The sequence below is a fragment of the Pelecanus crispus genome, chromosome 11 (genome assembly GCF_030463565.1).
Source record: "Pelecanus crispus isolate bPelCri1 chromosome 11, bPelCri1.pri, whole genome shotgun sequence".
Classification (NCBI taxonomy): domain Eukaryota; kingdom Metazoa; phylum Chordata; class Aves; order Pelecaniformes; family Pelecanidae; genus Pelecanus; species Pelecanus crispus.
In genome coordinates, this window is record NC_134653.1 from 19513347 (window position 1) to 19526889 (window position 13543).

Consider the following 13543-nt stretch of genomic DNA (forward strand, 5'->3'; position numbering starts at 1 on the left):
TGCTAGTTCTGGCAGTCGGCATGGGGCATGGTCAGCAGAAGTTGACACCAATGTAGATCCTGTGAAGGGCAGTTTGGGAGCTGACCTTTAGGTCCTGTCCGTTTCTGCTGCCCAGTCACTGCAAGCAGCTCAGGTCCAGAGGCAGCTCCTGACTCGAGCAAGTAGCACCCAGCCAGCCCCTGGGACCCAGTGGCCTGGGCAGTGGTGTTGAACTCCCTCTCTGGGGTGCTGGGCGAGCACAAGGTCACAGACCCGGCAGTGCAGAGGTTTGCGGGGGGCAGTGGTTTGCACGGCACAGGGGTTTGCAGGGGGCAGGAATTTGCAGGGGCATGGGGTTTGCAGAACACAGGAGTTTGCAGGGCATAGAGGTTTGCAGGGCGTAGAGGTTTGCAGGGTGGCTGCAAGCCCCAGCTGAGCCAGGCCCCAGTGCTGCACGCTTGGCTCTTGGCACCAGAGGACTGGCTCCATCTGCCTCCTGCCCAGCAGCAGCAGGGTTTTCAGGTGATCACAGGGCTGTGGTCACACCCGATGCTGCCTGTTGCTGCCCTGGGTACCTGGCGCTGGGGCAGCTGCACAGGGCTTCCCCATGAGCTTCGATCACGGCTCGGGGCAGCCCGTCCTGCTCAGTCCTATCTCCATCAGGTTCCAGTTAAAACCAAATGTGTTCTCTAGCGTAAGCTGTGCTGCTGTTTAAGCCCTTCCAAAAATGAAACAAATACCCACGGACTGCAATTTGAATTGCAGCTCAATTAGAGCTCATTCCCAATGCGATCATAAAACCTCCAGTACGAAAACAAACAACCCAACCAAACCACATCCAAGCCTGACAGCATCCTCTGGAATGCCTTTAAAATAACAAGGGGGGCAGAGGAAGATGAAAGCGGCATGGTTGGTGGGAAGAGGGCTCTTCAGCCCTGAGGGGCAGCCCAGAGGTGGGCTGAGCAGGTGTGGGACAAGGGCGCTTTGGGATCGGGACTGGTGTGGAAGTGATGGGTATGATGGAGACAGGGCAGCTTGGCATCTGTAAAGGGTTAGGCTGTGATCCCAGCAGGATTTAGTGGGGCAAGGAAGAGGAGGATGCATAGGTGTTTTGGAGTGTGGTAGTCGTGCTCTGAGCTGCTTCGATGGTGGGTATTTGAGCAGGATGGGGACGGGGCGGGGGCGCGGGGCCGGAGCAGGACCGAAGCGGCTGGAATGCGTGTCCCGCGTAACCCTGGCTTGCACCGAGTCCAGCCAGTCTGGTGCCGCGGTTCGGGTTTCACAGCGGACTTTAAACCCAGCCATATTTAGCGTGCGCTTTGCTGGCCTGTCAGGGAGGGGAAGCCACAGCACAACTAATAAAAAAAGCCAAACAAAAACAATGTAATTAAAGAGACTCAGCACTGTGTGTTCCCATAGCAAGAACATTTACCCAAGACTTCCTTGCTCAGATACTTAATGTCAAGCAGCAGCTAAAGGCTGGCATTGTGGGGAGCGCTGCAACGAGGGTTTACCCTGGCTGGGGGGTGGGAGCCCAGGGCAGAGCGCAGCTCCCAGTGGCAGATCTGCCATCCCCAGTGCCCGTGCTGGTGGGGAGGCATTGGAGGCTTTTGGCACTGGGAGGTGCCCCAGGGACAAGCAGTGCTGGTGACAGGGGGACGCTGTACCCCAAGCAGTGGCTGCTGAACCCCTCCAGGCAGGGACTTGGTCTGTAATGCACACACCCACTTAGCTCAATCCCCACAGAAATTTGGTAGCACAAAAGAAGAAAAGCAGATTTTCTAGGTGTGAGCCACTGGGCAGGGCAGGCCAGGAGCTCTGTTGGGGTAAATGCTCATGATGAAATGGGCTGGAATGCAGAGCCGAGGGCCTGACATGGACATTGTTTCTCCCCTCCAGCATCTCCTTCTTGACCCAGGTCCACGGATGGAGTCTGTGCGAGCGTCTGGCGTTTTGTCTCCCCTCCCTCAAGGGATGACTTGGGGTGCCTGGAGCCAGGCTGTGCCAGCTGGTGCCCCCTTTAGAGCAGCTCAGGGCTAGTGCTCATGGGCTGATGATAGTCAGCATCATCTGCCTTGGCTAGAGAGCCAGCCATTGTGCACCGTCCCGTAGCACGGTCCCTGAGGAGAAGTGCCCCAGTTTCTTGGCAAAGTTGTGTGAGGTGTATATGCAGGCAGGGCAGGAGCAGCCCAGGAGGGCCGTGTGTGTGTGTGCACAGCCAGGACAGTGCCACTTTGTGATGATGGTGGACGTGCAACAGCAGTCCTGACCATGATGGCAGACTGTCACGAGAAACCAAGGAACTGAAAGTCTTATTTTGGTCATATTTTAATGGGGGTTGAGCCACAGGCTCCTTCTGGGCTCACTTAAAAACAGCGATCAGGATGCTTAATTAAAAAAAAAAAGAAAAAAAAGAAGCAGCAGCATTATCGTGTTGCAGCAGAATTTGCCCGAGTGTCTCTGCTCCCTTCCTCCCCCAAATACACTGCTGGGCCTGCAGAAACGGGGTGTTTTGTGTGAGGCCTCCACAGACTGTTAGCAAGTGATCTACTTGGTTGGCTCCGAACCTCTCTTGGAGTCCTGAAGTCTCTGTCTGAATCCCCGATTCAGAGCTTGTGATTTAGGAGGGACGTACAGTGGGGGCGAGTTGTGTCGCCAGGCTCTTCCCTGCTGTGCTGCACCAGGGGACATGGCCATGCCTTGGGAGGACACTGCCGATTCACCAATTGGCCCCATGATGTGGGACATCAGGAGTCCAGCCCACATGCTTTCCTGCTGCCATGACCCCTCCAGCAGCTGGTCCCAGGGGTCCTCACTGCATGCTGCAGCTGCTGCGCTCCCAGTGTGAGCATTCCCCAAGGGATGCAAAAGCCTCCTGATTCAGGGAACAGCCTGGACAGTGAGGCATGATGCTGATTCCCTCTTGCTCCTGCGGGGGAATCCACTTCTTCCCCTGCAAAGGTGCAGGGTGCTGAACACTGGTGGGACATTGCAGATCTTGCCCAGGATGTGCTCTTCTCCTCCAGCTTATTCGGATACCGAGCTGCTGGGAGTCAGCTTTCAAATCCAATGCCGTGCCATGATGCGGTGGGCTGTGTGGCCATGGGGTCCACTCTCTTGGGTCACGAGCTCCTCAAGAAGCACCTACGTGCACTGTGGCGTGCCTGGTATGGAGATGGCAGAGACAATATGCAGTCATACCAGCATTGCCAAACCACTGCCTGATGCTCGGGGACACCCTGCACTGACCCAGGTGCTGTGCAGCAGCTCCTGGCCTTGCACCATGCTGAGCTCCTCCGAGCATTGGGCTAACAGTTTCGGGCTTCTGGAGCTCAGACAAAAATGTACTGGCAGGAGCAGGATCTATATAAGTTAGTTGTTACTGCTAAACAAAAGAGGCATGCTCCTTTCGGCTCCATTCAAAACAAAACCCAGTGGGTTTGCCAAGTGGGGATAAAAGAGAAAATCTGTAGGAAACAAACAAACAAAGCCCTGGATCTGGTTTGGTGCCTTCCCCTGGACCCAGGTTTCAATAAGCAAGTGCATTTTCCAGGCACGCAGACGTTTCCATGGAGCAGGAGTGTTTTGCTCTGTCTTTGCATGGCCAGGTCACCACACAATATTTAAATACCTTTGAGGTCCACACACCTCAGGATGGGTGGTGACTGGTGTGCAGACTGCTCCCATTAGTCCTGCTGCCTTGCAGGGACGCTAAGCACAGCGTTTTGTCCTAGTTTTGACTGTGCCTTTTGATGGGTTATCAAATCCCACTCTTTTGGAAGGGCTCCCCTACTAGTGCTCCATTTTGGATCCACTATTTCCCCAGTCCTGAAAAATTGCGTATACTCAGGCAGAAAGAGTGGAAAATGCGAGTGCGTCAGCAGCTTCTCTTCATGCTGGATGCTGCACTTCTGGTTCATGTCCCCATGAGCTGAGAGGAGCTCCTTTGTGTGTTAGGAGCTCAAGTGGATTCTGCTGTGGAGTATTTAGTGTCTGAGTGTTTATGGCCGCTGCATGTGCCAAGGGTGAGTACGGCCCTGGTCGCGGGGTCGGGCTGAGCATGCTCAAATGAGGAAAGACCCCTTGTGCCCAGATTTCTTCGGAAACAGCCTGTATGTTCATCTTGCCAGCTGATCTCTTGATGTAAGCTCCCAGTTTGGGTTGAGGTAGGCTGGGTTGGATTGGCTCTCCGTGATAACTGGTTTTTAGGCTTCTCCTCTCCTTTGCCTGTTCCTTCATTGGATAATCCTATGGACTGAATTGGACTGTGGTTCAGGAAAGCATCCCTGGCAGCTTGTGCTAATGTACCACTGATATCTACAGCGCCACGATGCTACAACGAGCTCTGCAAGGACCCAGTCCTTCTCCTCCTCCATGCCCCAAGCCTTCTCATCCTTTCAGAACATTAACACCTTTCATCCCCTATCCTTCGGGCTCCCTTTTTCCCCTGCACAGAGCCCCATGGCTTGTCTCTCTGCAGCATCAGGCTGCAGATGGTGGGGAGCAGCTTCCCAAAGTGACAAGCTGCCCACGCCGACCCTGACGATGGGAGCACGGTACTGAGCTCATGTCTGCTGCTGCGGGCTGGAGTCTGCCCTCTTGCTGCCAGCACAGGCAGGCACCCGTGAACTAATCCCTTCCACAGCCAGCGTGGAGGGTGGCAGAGACCAGGCAGCCTTGGTTTTTGGCTGGAAGGCCATTGCCACTAGCAGCATCATCGCTTGCACATGAGTCTTTTCACAGCCCCAGTTCCCACTGGTGGGAGGTGGTGTGGGATGGCCACTGTGGTCCCTAGCAGCCACATCTCGTGACCTCCAGGCAGGACGGTCATTGCCTGCCTGTCTGGGTACCTCCAGCCCCTGTCCCCAAGATGGGAGCACGTGGCAGCAGGGAGGACAAAGTCCCCCTGGGATGTGCACGTCTGTTGCAGCAGATGCCCAGCGTGGGCCATCCCTGTGGGTGCTAAAGGGAAGGACGCCAGGTTCTGCTGGGCTCGGGGTGGGCAGGTCTCCTTCCAGCCAGCCCGGGGTCTGGGCTCCACCGGCAGGACAGAGCAGCCCTGTCTGACATGGACTGGTTCTCTGCTGGAGGCTTGGAGAGGCTACACCCTTACACAAAATGCACTTAAAATCATATAATTACAACAATTATTAACACTGCTTACTGGGCCAAGATCTGCAGCATTGGAAACATTAAAACCCAGAATATGCAGAAACCACAACATTACAAACTACCCAGTGGATTTGCTTGTATTCGTTGCAGAAGGAGGGATAAAATGAAGTTGTCTTATGCACATCCATCCTCATGTGCTTTAAAAAACCAAAAAAATCCTGATTACACTGTTTTCATGAGATAGGTCTGGCCAGCCCCAGTGCATCCCTTAGCAGAACCTCAGCTTTTTCCGTGGAGTTTGCTGGTACATGGATGTCCACACTGCCTCCCTGATGGCTGCAAATGCATCCCATGGCCAGAAAACTGAACTGCTGGGGCAGGCAAAGCACCCATCTCCTGCTGCAGTGTTTGCGGTAGGTAGGTGACTAACTAGCAACAAGAACTGGTTGGGGTTGAGATAAATTTAGTTCGGCTGCAGTGAGACTATAAAGGCAGAGGAGGTGGGACCTTCTCCCACCACCTCCCTGCAGGATGGGGCTTTGCCATTGGGGTGGCCTGGTGCTGGCTGGTCCTACCTTGAGGGCACGACATCTGTGGGTGTTGTTTTCAGCTATCAGTTGCTCCACCACAAAGTTTAGCTCTAGATAAATCAAGACTATTTCACTGAGTCCAGATGACTCATAACCACAGGGCAGGAAACTCTTTTATCTTTGGGGCAGCCCTTTTAATATAGATAGATGTTCACTCCTGAGCTCTGAATAATTTCCGTCTCTTTACTTCTCATTAAAAGCAATTCAGATGAGGGAAAATAGTGAGAAATTTCTCTGTGTCACCTCTGTTTCTACCATCCCTGAGAGAACTTCCTCCAAATTGTGCAGTCTGCCTGTACTGGGTCATTTGCCATATATTTTAATTGGCAGAAAAAAGTGCTTTTGCTCCAAAGCACCACTCCTTTTTTAAATCTTTATTCTGCAGGCATGGATGGAGCAGGGATCTGTTACAACAGGGTCTAGTCCGGCTTCCAGAGAGGTACTTTTGGGGTCTTCCTTCCTTTCCTGATGTGGGAGAGCATTGTTGCCTCCTTGGATGAAGGGGAGCTGCAGAGGAATTGGGCATCTCATTGACGAGCCTGCTAAAAGAGCTGTCTTCACCTCTGAGCAGCAGCTGGAGGTGGAAGGTGGAGGACTTGGGCAGCAGGGAGCTCTTATACATAAGAGAAAAGGCAAGGTTTTGCTGGAGTCTGGAGTTCCTTTTTGCTCTCAAGTCGGTTATTTCTGTTTCCTAAGTATGTCAGATAGCACTTTGCTTCTTGGCCTTGGTCCATGGGTCAGGACGTGCCTTCCTGGTTGCCTCTTCCTGCCAGAGTGCCCTGCCTGCACAGGCACAGGTGGCCTTTCTCTCTTAATTTCTGTCTACCAGTGGCAGCAGAACTGAATGATGCTTTTCTGCTTGTTTGATATCTGGGATCTTGTATTTGCCATCTTGCCACAGAGGCTTGTACGTGCCCTGTGCAGAGCCCCTTGGCATGAGAAGTCTTCAGGACTGTCCATGCCAGGAGCTGATCCACATCCATGAAGAAACACGATGTGCTTAGGCTGGCATGGCTGTGAGCTGAAGACTGCGTCCAGACCTGGGTAGGTCCCAGTGAGCCCACGGCTGGTTCTCCAGCACTTCCCTGTGTTGTGAAGGTCTCTCCCCATGTGGTGATGCCGTCCTGGTGGAGAGCTGCTCTCCTTCCTCCCCACCAGAACCAGCAGGACCCTGCTGCACGGATCTCACCAACCATCTCTGCATGGTTTCTTAGGGGTGTGTTGCCACCTGAAGCTCATATGGTTGGTGTTCACTGTCTGTCTGTCTGGTCTGTAAGGCCCTACATTCAGATAATGCCCATCCCTGGAGGTATCCAGGGTAGCAGCTCAACACTGTGGCTTGGGCCACACTCGAGACCTCTAAATCTGTAGGCTGAAGCCAGTGAGATGAGTGATTGGCAGGAGCCAACCACCCCATCATTTTCTGCTTTTAAATATCACAGTAATAAAAGGTAAAATCATTAAAGGACTTCTTCAGCCCGCTGTGTGTAATCTGAAATAAGGATGATGCACGTAACGAGGTTGTTCTTAATATCCTGCCTCCTGATGATGGCTTTATAAACATCATCATCACAGGCACAGCATCACAGTAGCATTTTGTCACGTCCTTCTAGACAACTCATGCTTTTTATCACGCTTACCCCTTGCTTGATATTTAACCAATAAAATGATACAGGGAAGACCTTGCCCCTAAATATATGACATTATACACAGGGCTATGAGGTCAAAACTGAGAGAAACTGTGTTAAACATAGTTGTGCTAAATGCTGTTTAGACCCGATGCTCCTTGTCTGGGAACTGTGCCATGGGCTATGGCAAGAAGGGGACCAGATGTTTGACACCAGTGAAAACTCTCAGTGCTTTAAGGGATGACTCATGGGCAAAAGCCCCACACAGCAGCGAGGCCATGCTCGCACTGAAGACGGGGACTTTGCCCGCTGGGGATGAGGTCTTGGTGGGGACTTGAGGGTCACGGCTGCAGGGAGAAGGGCAGCTCCCCCTCTGGGAAGCCAAGAAAAGATGCCAGCTTTCCTAGTGACTTGCGCATATTTATCATGGCTATTTAAAGTAGAAATCAAAATCAGAGTGAAGAAAAGATCAATGTGGATGGAGAAGGTGAGGAACAGCTGTGGAGCCTGGGTCTGCTGGTGAGCAGGAGACTGGAGGTCACTGGTCCCCACTGGGACCTGGTGTTCTCTTGGTGCCATTAGAAATGGCATTTTGCCCATTCCCTGCTCTCACTTTACTTTCAGAGCGTGTCCTTTGCTGGAATAAAGACCCTGAGGAAAGTCACATACCAAAGAGGGCTGAGGGATGGTGATAAGTGCAGGAGACAGGTTCCTGCTAGATGGATGGATGTGGAGGTGCACGAGGCTGTCCCAACCCAACTGCATGGCAGGCAGCACTCACCCAGCACAGGGCTGGGGGTCTGTTGGTCCCTGCAGCCCCCACTGCCGAGGGAGTATGGGCAGCCCCAGATGGGGCAGCCCATCTCTGTAGGAGCTGGATGGTGGAGACTGGGAGTAAGGAGAGATTTCCCTGGTGTGATGGATGGGGACCAGTTGCAGAACTGAGCAGCCTGAGCTTGCTTGGGGCATCCTAGCTCAAGAGCAGTGTGGGGCCAGACCGGTCCTTGGGTCTGGAAGGAAATGTCTCACCTGCAGGGTTCATATGTGCCCCTCAGGACCCCCCCAGGGCCAGCAGCAGTGATGGGGAGGAGGAATGGACTTGCCTCAGCTGATAACAGACAGATGAGGGCATTGCTGGCACCAGCATCTGCCTCGCAGCTGCTCACATCGGTGCTGTCCTGGCACTGCTCTGACTCTCCTGGGTTGTGCCTCAGTCCTGACACTGCAGATGTGCCTCTGCCTTTCTGGCACATCCTTCATGTCTCATTTCCCCACACCTTCTTGCCCTTTCTCAGGTCATCCTCCCCTAAAATGACACAGCAGATGCGGGACTTGCAGCTGGCACAGGCCAGGAAGCCACCGGGCCCTTCCTCACCAAATGCGGCCAAGAGGCTTTACCGAAACCTGTCGGGGAAATTCCGCGTCAACTACACATCCTTTGACGAGGGCAGCCTGGCAGGACGGGGCGAGAAGGAGAAGCTCCGCAAGTCCTACCTGGTTAGTGCCCACTGGCTCCATCCAGTGCTGCTGTGGCCAGGAAGATGGGGATGGACAGTCTGTGTGTGGGTGATGCTGTCACCTGGGTGGAAGCCCAGGAGTGCGTTAAGTGAAGCCACCCTGGAGCAAGTTCAGCTGGAGCTGGCCTGGGTGTTTACTCATCATCATCCAGTTGTGTCTGCAAAGAGCTGATGCTCCTGAGCCCCTGGAACCAAAGCAGCCCACCCTGTTTGGGTTTGTGGGGTGCTGGTGAGGGACTAGGGTGTTTGGTGGGGTGGAGGAGGGTACTCTGTGCTCAGCTGCCCTGTGTTTCTCCTTCCACCCAGTTCCAGAGCAATGCTGCCCTCTTCGAGGCTGTGGAGCTGCAGGACCTAGACAGGGTTCAGGAGCTGCTGAAGCAGTACAGCCCCGAGGAGCTGGACCTCAACACCCCCAATAGTGAGGGGCTACTGCCCCTGGACATCGCCATCATGACCAACAATGCTCCAATCGCTAGGGCCCTGCTGCAGGCGGGAGCAAAGGAGAGCCCACACTGTGAGTTGGTGTGGAGGAGCTGTGCCGTGCCTGTCACCTGGGTCTCCAACCTGGTGGAGCGGGGCATCCCAGGCAGTGGGGTCTGGGTAGGGAGGTGGTCACTGGGCTCGGGGAAACTGGTGCAGGCTGTAGCAGGGGCTTGAGTGGAGCCCTGCACTTGAGTGGAGCCCAGGAGCAGAACATGGAGGGCAGGGTGGGGTCTCAGGGTGGGGACTTGGTGCCAGCAGAGCCTGGGCTTGCCCTAACCACCTTGTCTTCCTTCCTCCTGGCTCCCCTCCTGGGACCCATGGCTGTGCCCACCCACCCCACAGTTGTGAGCCTGGAGAGCCGCTCGCTGCACCTCTCCACACTGGTGCGGGAAGCAGAGCAGCGCGTCAATGAGCTGATGGCACAGGTGGTGAACGAGATGCCCAACACCGACTGCTCCGAGAAGGAGAAGCAGCTCAAGGCCTGGGAATGGCGATACCGGCTTTACAAGCGCATGAAGGCAGGGTTTGAGCATGCCCGTGAGTGCCCACAGGAGGGCTTGGGGGACCGGGGTGGGGCAGCCCCTGCACTGGGGAAAGGAGCGAGGCTGTGCGTGGTCCAAGCACAGGACTGCACCAGCACTTGTCAGTGGATCCCCACACCCTGTAGCCAGGGCTTGCTGTATGGGTGCATGGGGGATGAGCGCTCCGGGAACATGTCCCTGGGCACAGGGAGAGGCCCAGGAGGGACACTGAGGGGTTCAGAGTGACCATCCGCGCTGTAGTGGTCCCTGCGCTCTCTGTCCCCAGGAGTGCCGGATGCCCCTACCAATGTCCACCTCTCCGTGGCCAGCAGCTCCTCAGTGCAGGTGACCTTCTGGGAGCCCCTGAGTGTCAACTCGGCCGTTGTCACCAAGTACAAAGGTAAGGACCGGGGTCCTCACAGCAGTACAGGGGACACACAGCCATGGCAGGTGCCTTGAGTGTGCCAGCAGGGCATGCTGGGGTGCTTACCCCATGCACACCACACCAGCATGCTGGGGGTGTGGGCAGTGCTGCCAAGCCCCTGTCAAACCACCTTTGTGCTCTAGCACAGAGGAGCCAGGGCTGCATGCTGCTGGACAGCCCAGCCACCACCCAAACAGTTTGAGCTGGACCAAACTGCTGTCCGGCCCCAAAGCAAAACTCAGGGTGCCACTTGTTTGCTTCCCCCTCATTCTGCACACCAGGGGGGCTTTGCTTTCCTGCCACTCCTGTGCCCCTCACCTACTTAAACCAGATATTTTTGGCTTCTGGAAGAATTTCCTCCATCCCCAGCTCCTGACCCATCATTTGAGGGTGCTGATCCTGTCTGATGTGGCTTGGTGAGAAGGACCACAGCTCCCCGTGCCGTCCCCCCTGCTGTGGCTCCCCCTCTCCCCTGCCATCACTCTGCTGCCTCCAGCTCCGGTGCTGCCCGTGGTCCCTGTTGCAGCTGCTGGCCCCAACATGCTGCAGCCAGCCCTGATAGCCTGTCCCTGCTCCGAGGCCACACAGCACCTTGGGGTCTCTCTCCTTTCAGTGGAGTGGAGCTGCTCCCCCACCTTCTCGCCGCCACTGGGGGAGGCTGTGATCGACAAGCTGAAGAACCTACACTTCACCATCCGGGGGCTGGTGTCGGTAAGCTGTCAGGGTGACCTGCAGGGATCCGGGCTGCTGGGGGGGAGAGCCCACAGCCAGGAAAAGCCACTGGCCATGATGCAGCCTGTGGGATTGTTCCCTGCAGCTGATGTGGGGAGGGCATGGGGCATCTTTTTAAGCAGGAGGAATAGGATTGTGCCACAGTGGTGTTCAGCACAGCCCATGGGCAGAGCTAAGAGCGTGAGGCCAGGAAAGGCATCTGTCTGTCCCTGCATGGCCATGGATGGCCTAGCAATGGTAAAGTCCCCTGCACAGGGTGCCTGGGGACTCTCAAGTGAAAGGCAGAATAGGCCCATTCACCAAATGCCTGATTTATCCTCTGTCCCTGCTCCCACCTTCACCCGTGCTCCTCCTGGGCAATAAATCAGTGGCTCGTTCCTCTGCCACCTGCACAGATCACCCCCCTGCACCAGCCCCATCGCTCATTGGAGAGGGGGGACGAGCCCCGTCTCCATCTCCAGGAGCTCGGCAAGGTCACGGGCTGGTTGGGGCTGGGGCTTCCTGCTGTTTTATCTCCCTGAGAACTCTAGCGGCCACGCTGCCTGTCAGCTGTCCCCTCCCTGGCGGCTGCCATCCTGTCCCTGGCATGCATTGGGCTGGTGGGGGAAGAGACACGGCAGGATTGGGACCACGGTGGGATGGGGACTGTGGCAAGATGGAGCTTGGGATGGGAACACAGGGAGATGCTGGGATGGATGGGGTTGCCCTTACCAGGGAGGTGCAGTGCTGAAGCTCCAGGGTGGGCAGGCAGGCAGGCAAGCAGGGACCACCGGCTCGAGGAGCAGGGAAAGCCGTCGATACAGTTAGAGGGGCTTAGCCAGGGCAGCGGTGCCAGAGCCCCAGAGCTGCTGTCGGGTGGGAGAGCTGCCCTGGTGCACAGCAGGATGGCACTCAAGTGGAGCCTGGAGCAGCACTGCTGCAAGGAGCTGGCCTGAGCCCATCAATCATGCTTTCAGAGCTGCTTCGCAGGCTCCTGTCCTCCTTCATGAGTGCCTGGAGGCCTTGCAACATCTGGCAGCTTGACTGAGCTTTAATCACTGTCGGCATGCCACAAGCCCTTGACAGCGCTGGGCCAGCTCCCTCTCTCCAGGGGTCAGATCCTTGCGCATCCCAGTAGGAAGGCAGCACCCCGACCCTCCAGGCTGTGGAAGCCCCATGTCTTTGGGGCCAGAGCATCTCTGGCAAGGGGCATTCACAGTGTCCCATCTTTCCTCTGCCTCCCCCCCAAAACCAGCCACCCAGGCTGTGGGGATTCTCTAGTGTCTAATAACAAGAGTTTTGTACAGCTGGGGGAGGTCAGAGCCGGTGACGCAGGGTGCGGGCTGCCAGATTAGTACTTCTCATGCTGTACTGGGCTACGGGGGGATCCTCCTTCCCTCGCATGCCAAGCCGGGAGAGGTGCTGGTGTGCTGAGTGTGGCTTCCCTTCTTGCAGGGCACAGCTTACTATGTCCAGGTGTCTGCCTACAACATGAAGGGTTGGGGTCCCCCGCAAGCATCTGTGCCCCCTTTCGCCATCCCTTCCAGTAAGTACTACTGGGAATGCCCACAGGAGCTGGCACTGGCTGTGGGATGAATGGGGGGAGGAGGCAGCTCCCTGTGTCATCGGGTTCCCTCTCACTGCTGGGATGGGGTCTGATGGACCCAAGAGCAGAGGCAGCATTTGGAGTCCTGGGCCAAGTAGGGAGGCTGTGCCTGGGGGTCTGGAAGGCTTCCTCCAGCCAATAGGAGCTTTGTCAAATATTAATTTTTCAACCTGAAATTCTCCTGGCTGCCTGGTAAAGCCTGAGCCATTTTAGGCCACCTGGATCAGCTCATCCTAAGGAGGAAGCTAGGAGAGAGGATGTTTTGCTTTCTCAGTTAAAGGAAGGAAAAACACCTCTGGGTTTTTTAGCAGAGGTTTGTAATTTAGCACAAGGCAGCTTGTGGGAGGGGTCACTCCTTACTACTTCAATGACATCTGCCCCAAAGCGGCCAAGCTTGTGCAAAACTGCTGTTGGCACATGCTGAGGCGATACATGGTGGAATGCCCCAGCTCAGCCCCTGGAGATGCCCCACAGGGCTTGGAACTGTCCTGGTCCTGCATGGCAGTGGGCCTGGAGCCCTCCCTGTGCCACTGCATGCTCTTGCCCATCCAGCCCAGCTCCAGGGACCTACGTTCCCTGGCACCGAGCTGGGAAGAGGGTCACGAGCCCCACCAGAGACCAGCTCTGGGCTGTCAGCACTCACCTTCCCACACTGGCACCAGGGCAAACAGGGGGGAAAGCCACCCAATTTCACACAAGGCACCCCAGGGTGCTGGGGGAGACAGTCCAGGAGGACTGAATGGAAGGAGCAGCCCCAAAGGGTGAAGTTCAGGGCTGAGCAGGCTCCGAGGTGGCCTCTGCCCCTCACCACTGGTCCTGAGATGGGTCTCTGCTGCATGGTGGTCCCGCAGGATCAGCACCATTGGATGTGTAAGGAGCCATGCGCACCTGGGGAGGCTGAGCCCATCCCAATGAGCAGGCAGCAGGGCAGTGGGTGCACAGTCCCTGCCACCATGCTTGCAGGCAGCGAGG

The 13543-nt window shown here is 55.9% G+C and overlaps 1 protein-coding gene across 1 annotated transcript in view; it reads left to right on the forward strand.

Moving 5' to 3' along the window:
- The window catches only part of LOC104028017 (ankyrin repeat and fibronectin type-III domain-containing protein 1), a 221210-nt gene that overhangs the window by 197001 nt on the left and 10666 nt on the right, over positions 1-13543 (forward strand). The window contains exons 6-11 of the mRNA XM_075718985.1: positions 8605-8806; positions 9133-9340; positions 9652-9846; positions 10117-10230; positions 10868-10965; positions 12421-12511. Coding sequence (XP_075575100.1) covers positions 8605-8806; positions 9133-9340; positions 9652-9846; positions 10117-10230; positions 10868-10965; positions 12421-12511 — 908 coding nt within the window. The remainder of the gene's footprint in view (positions 1-8604; positions 8807-9132; positions 9341-9651; positions 9847-10116; positions 10231-10867; positions 10966-12420; positions 12512-13543) is intronic.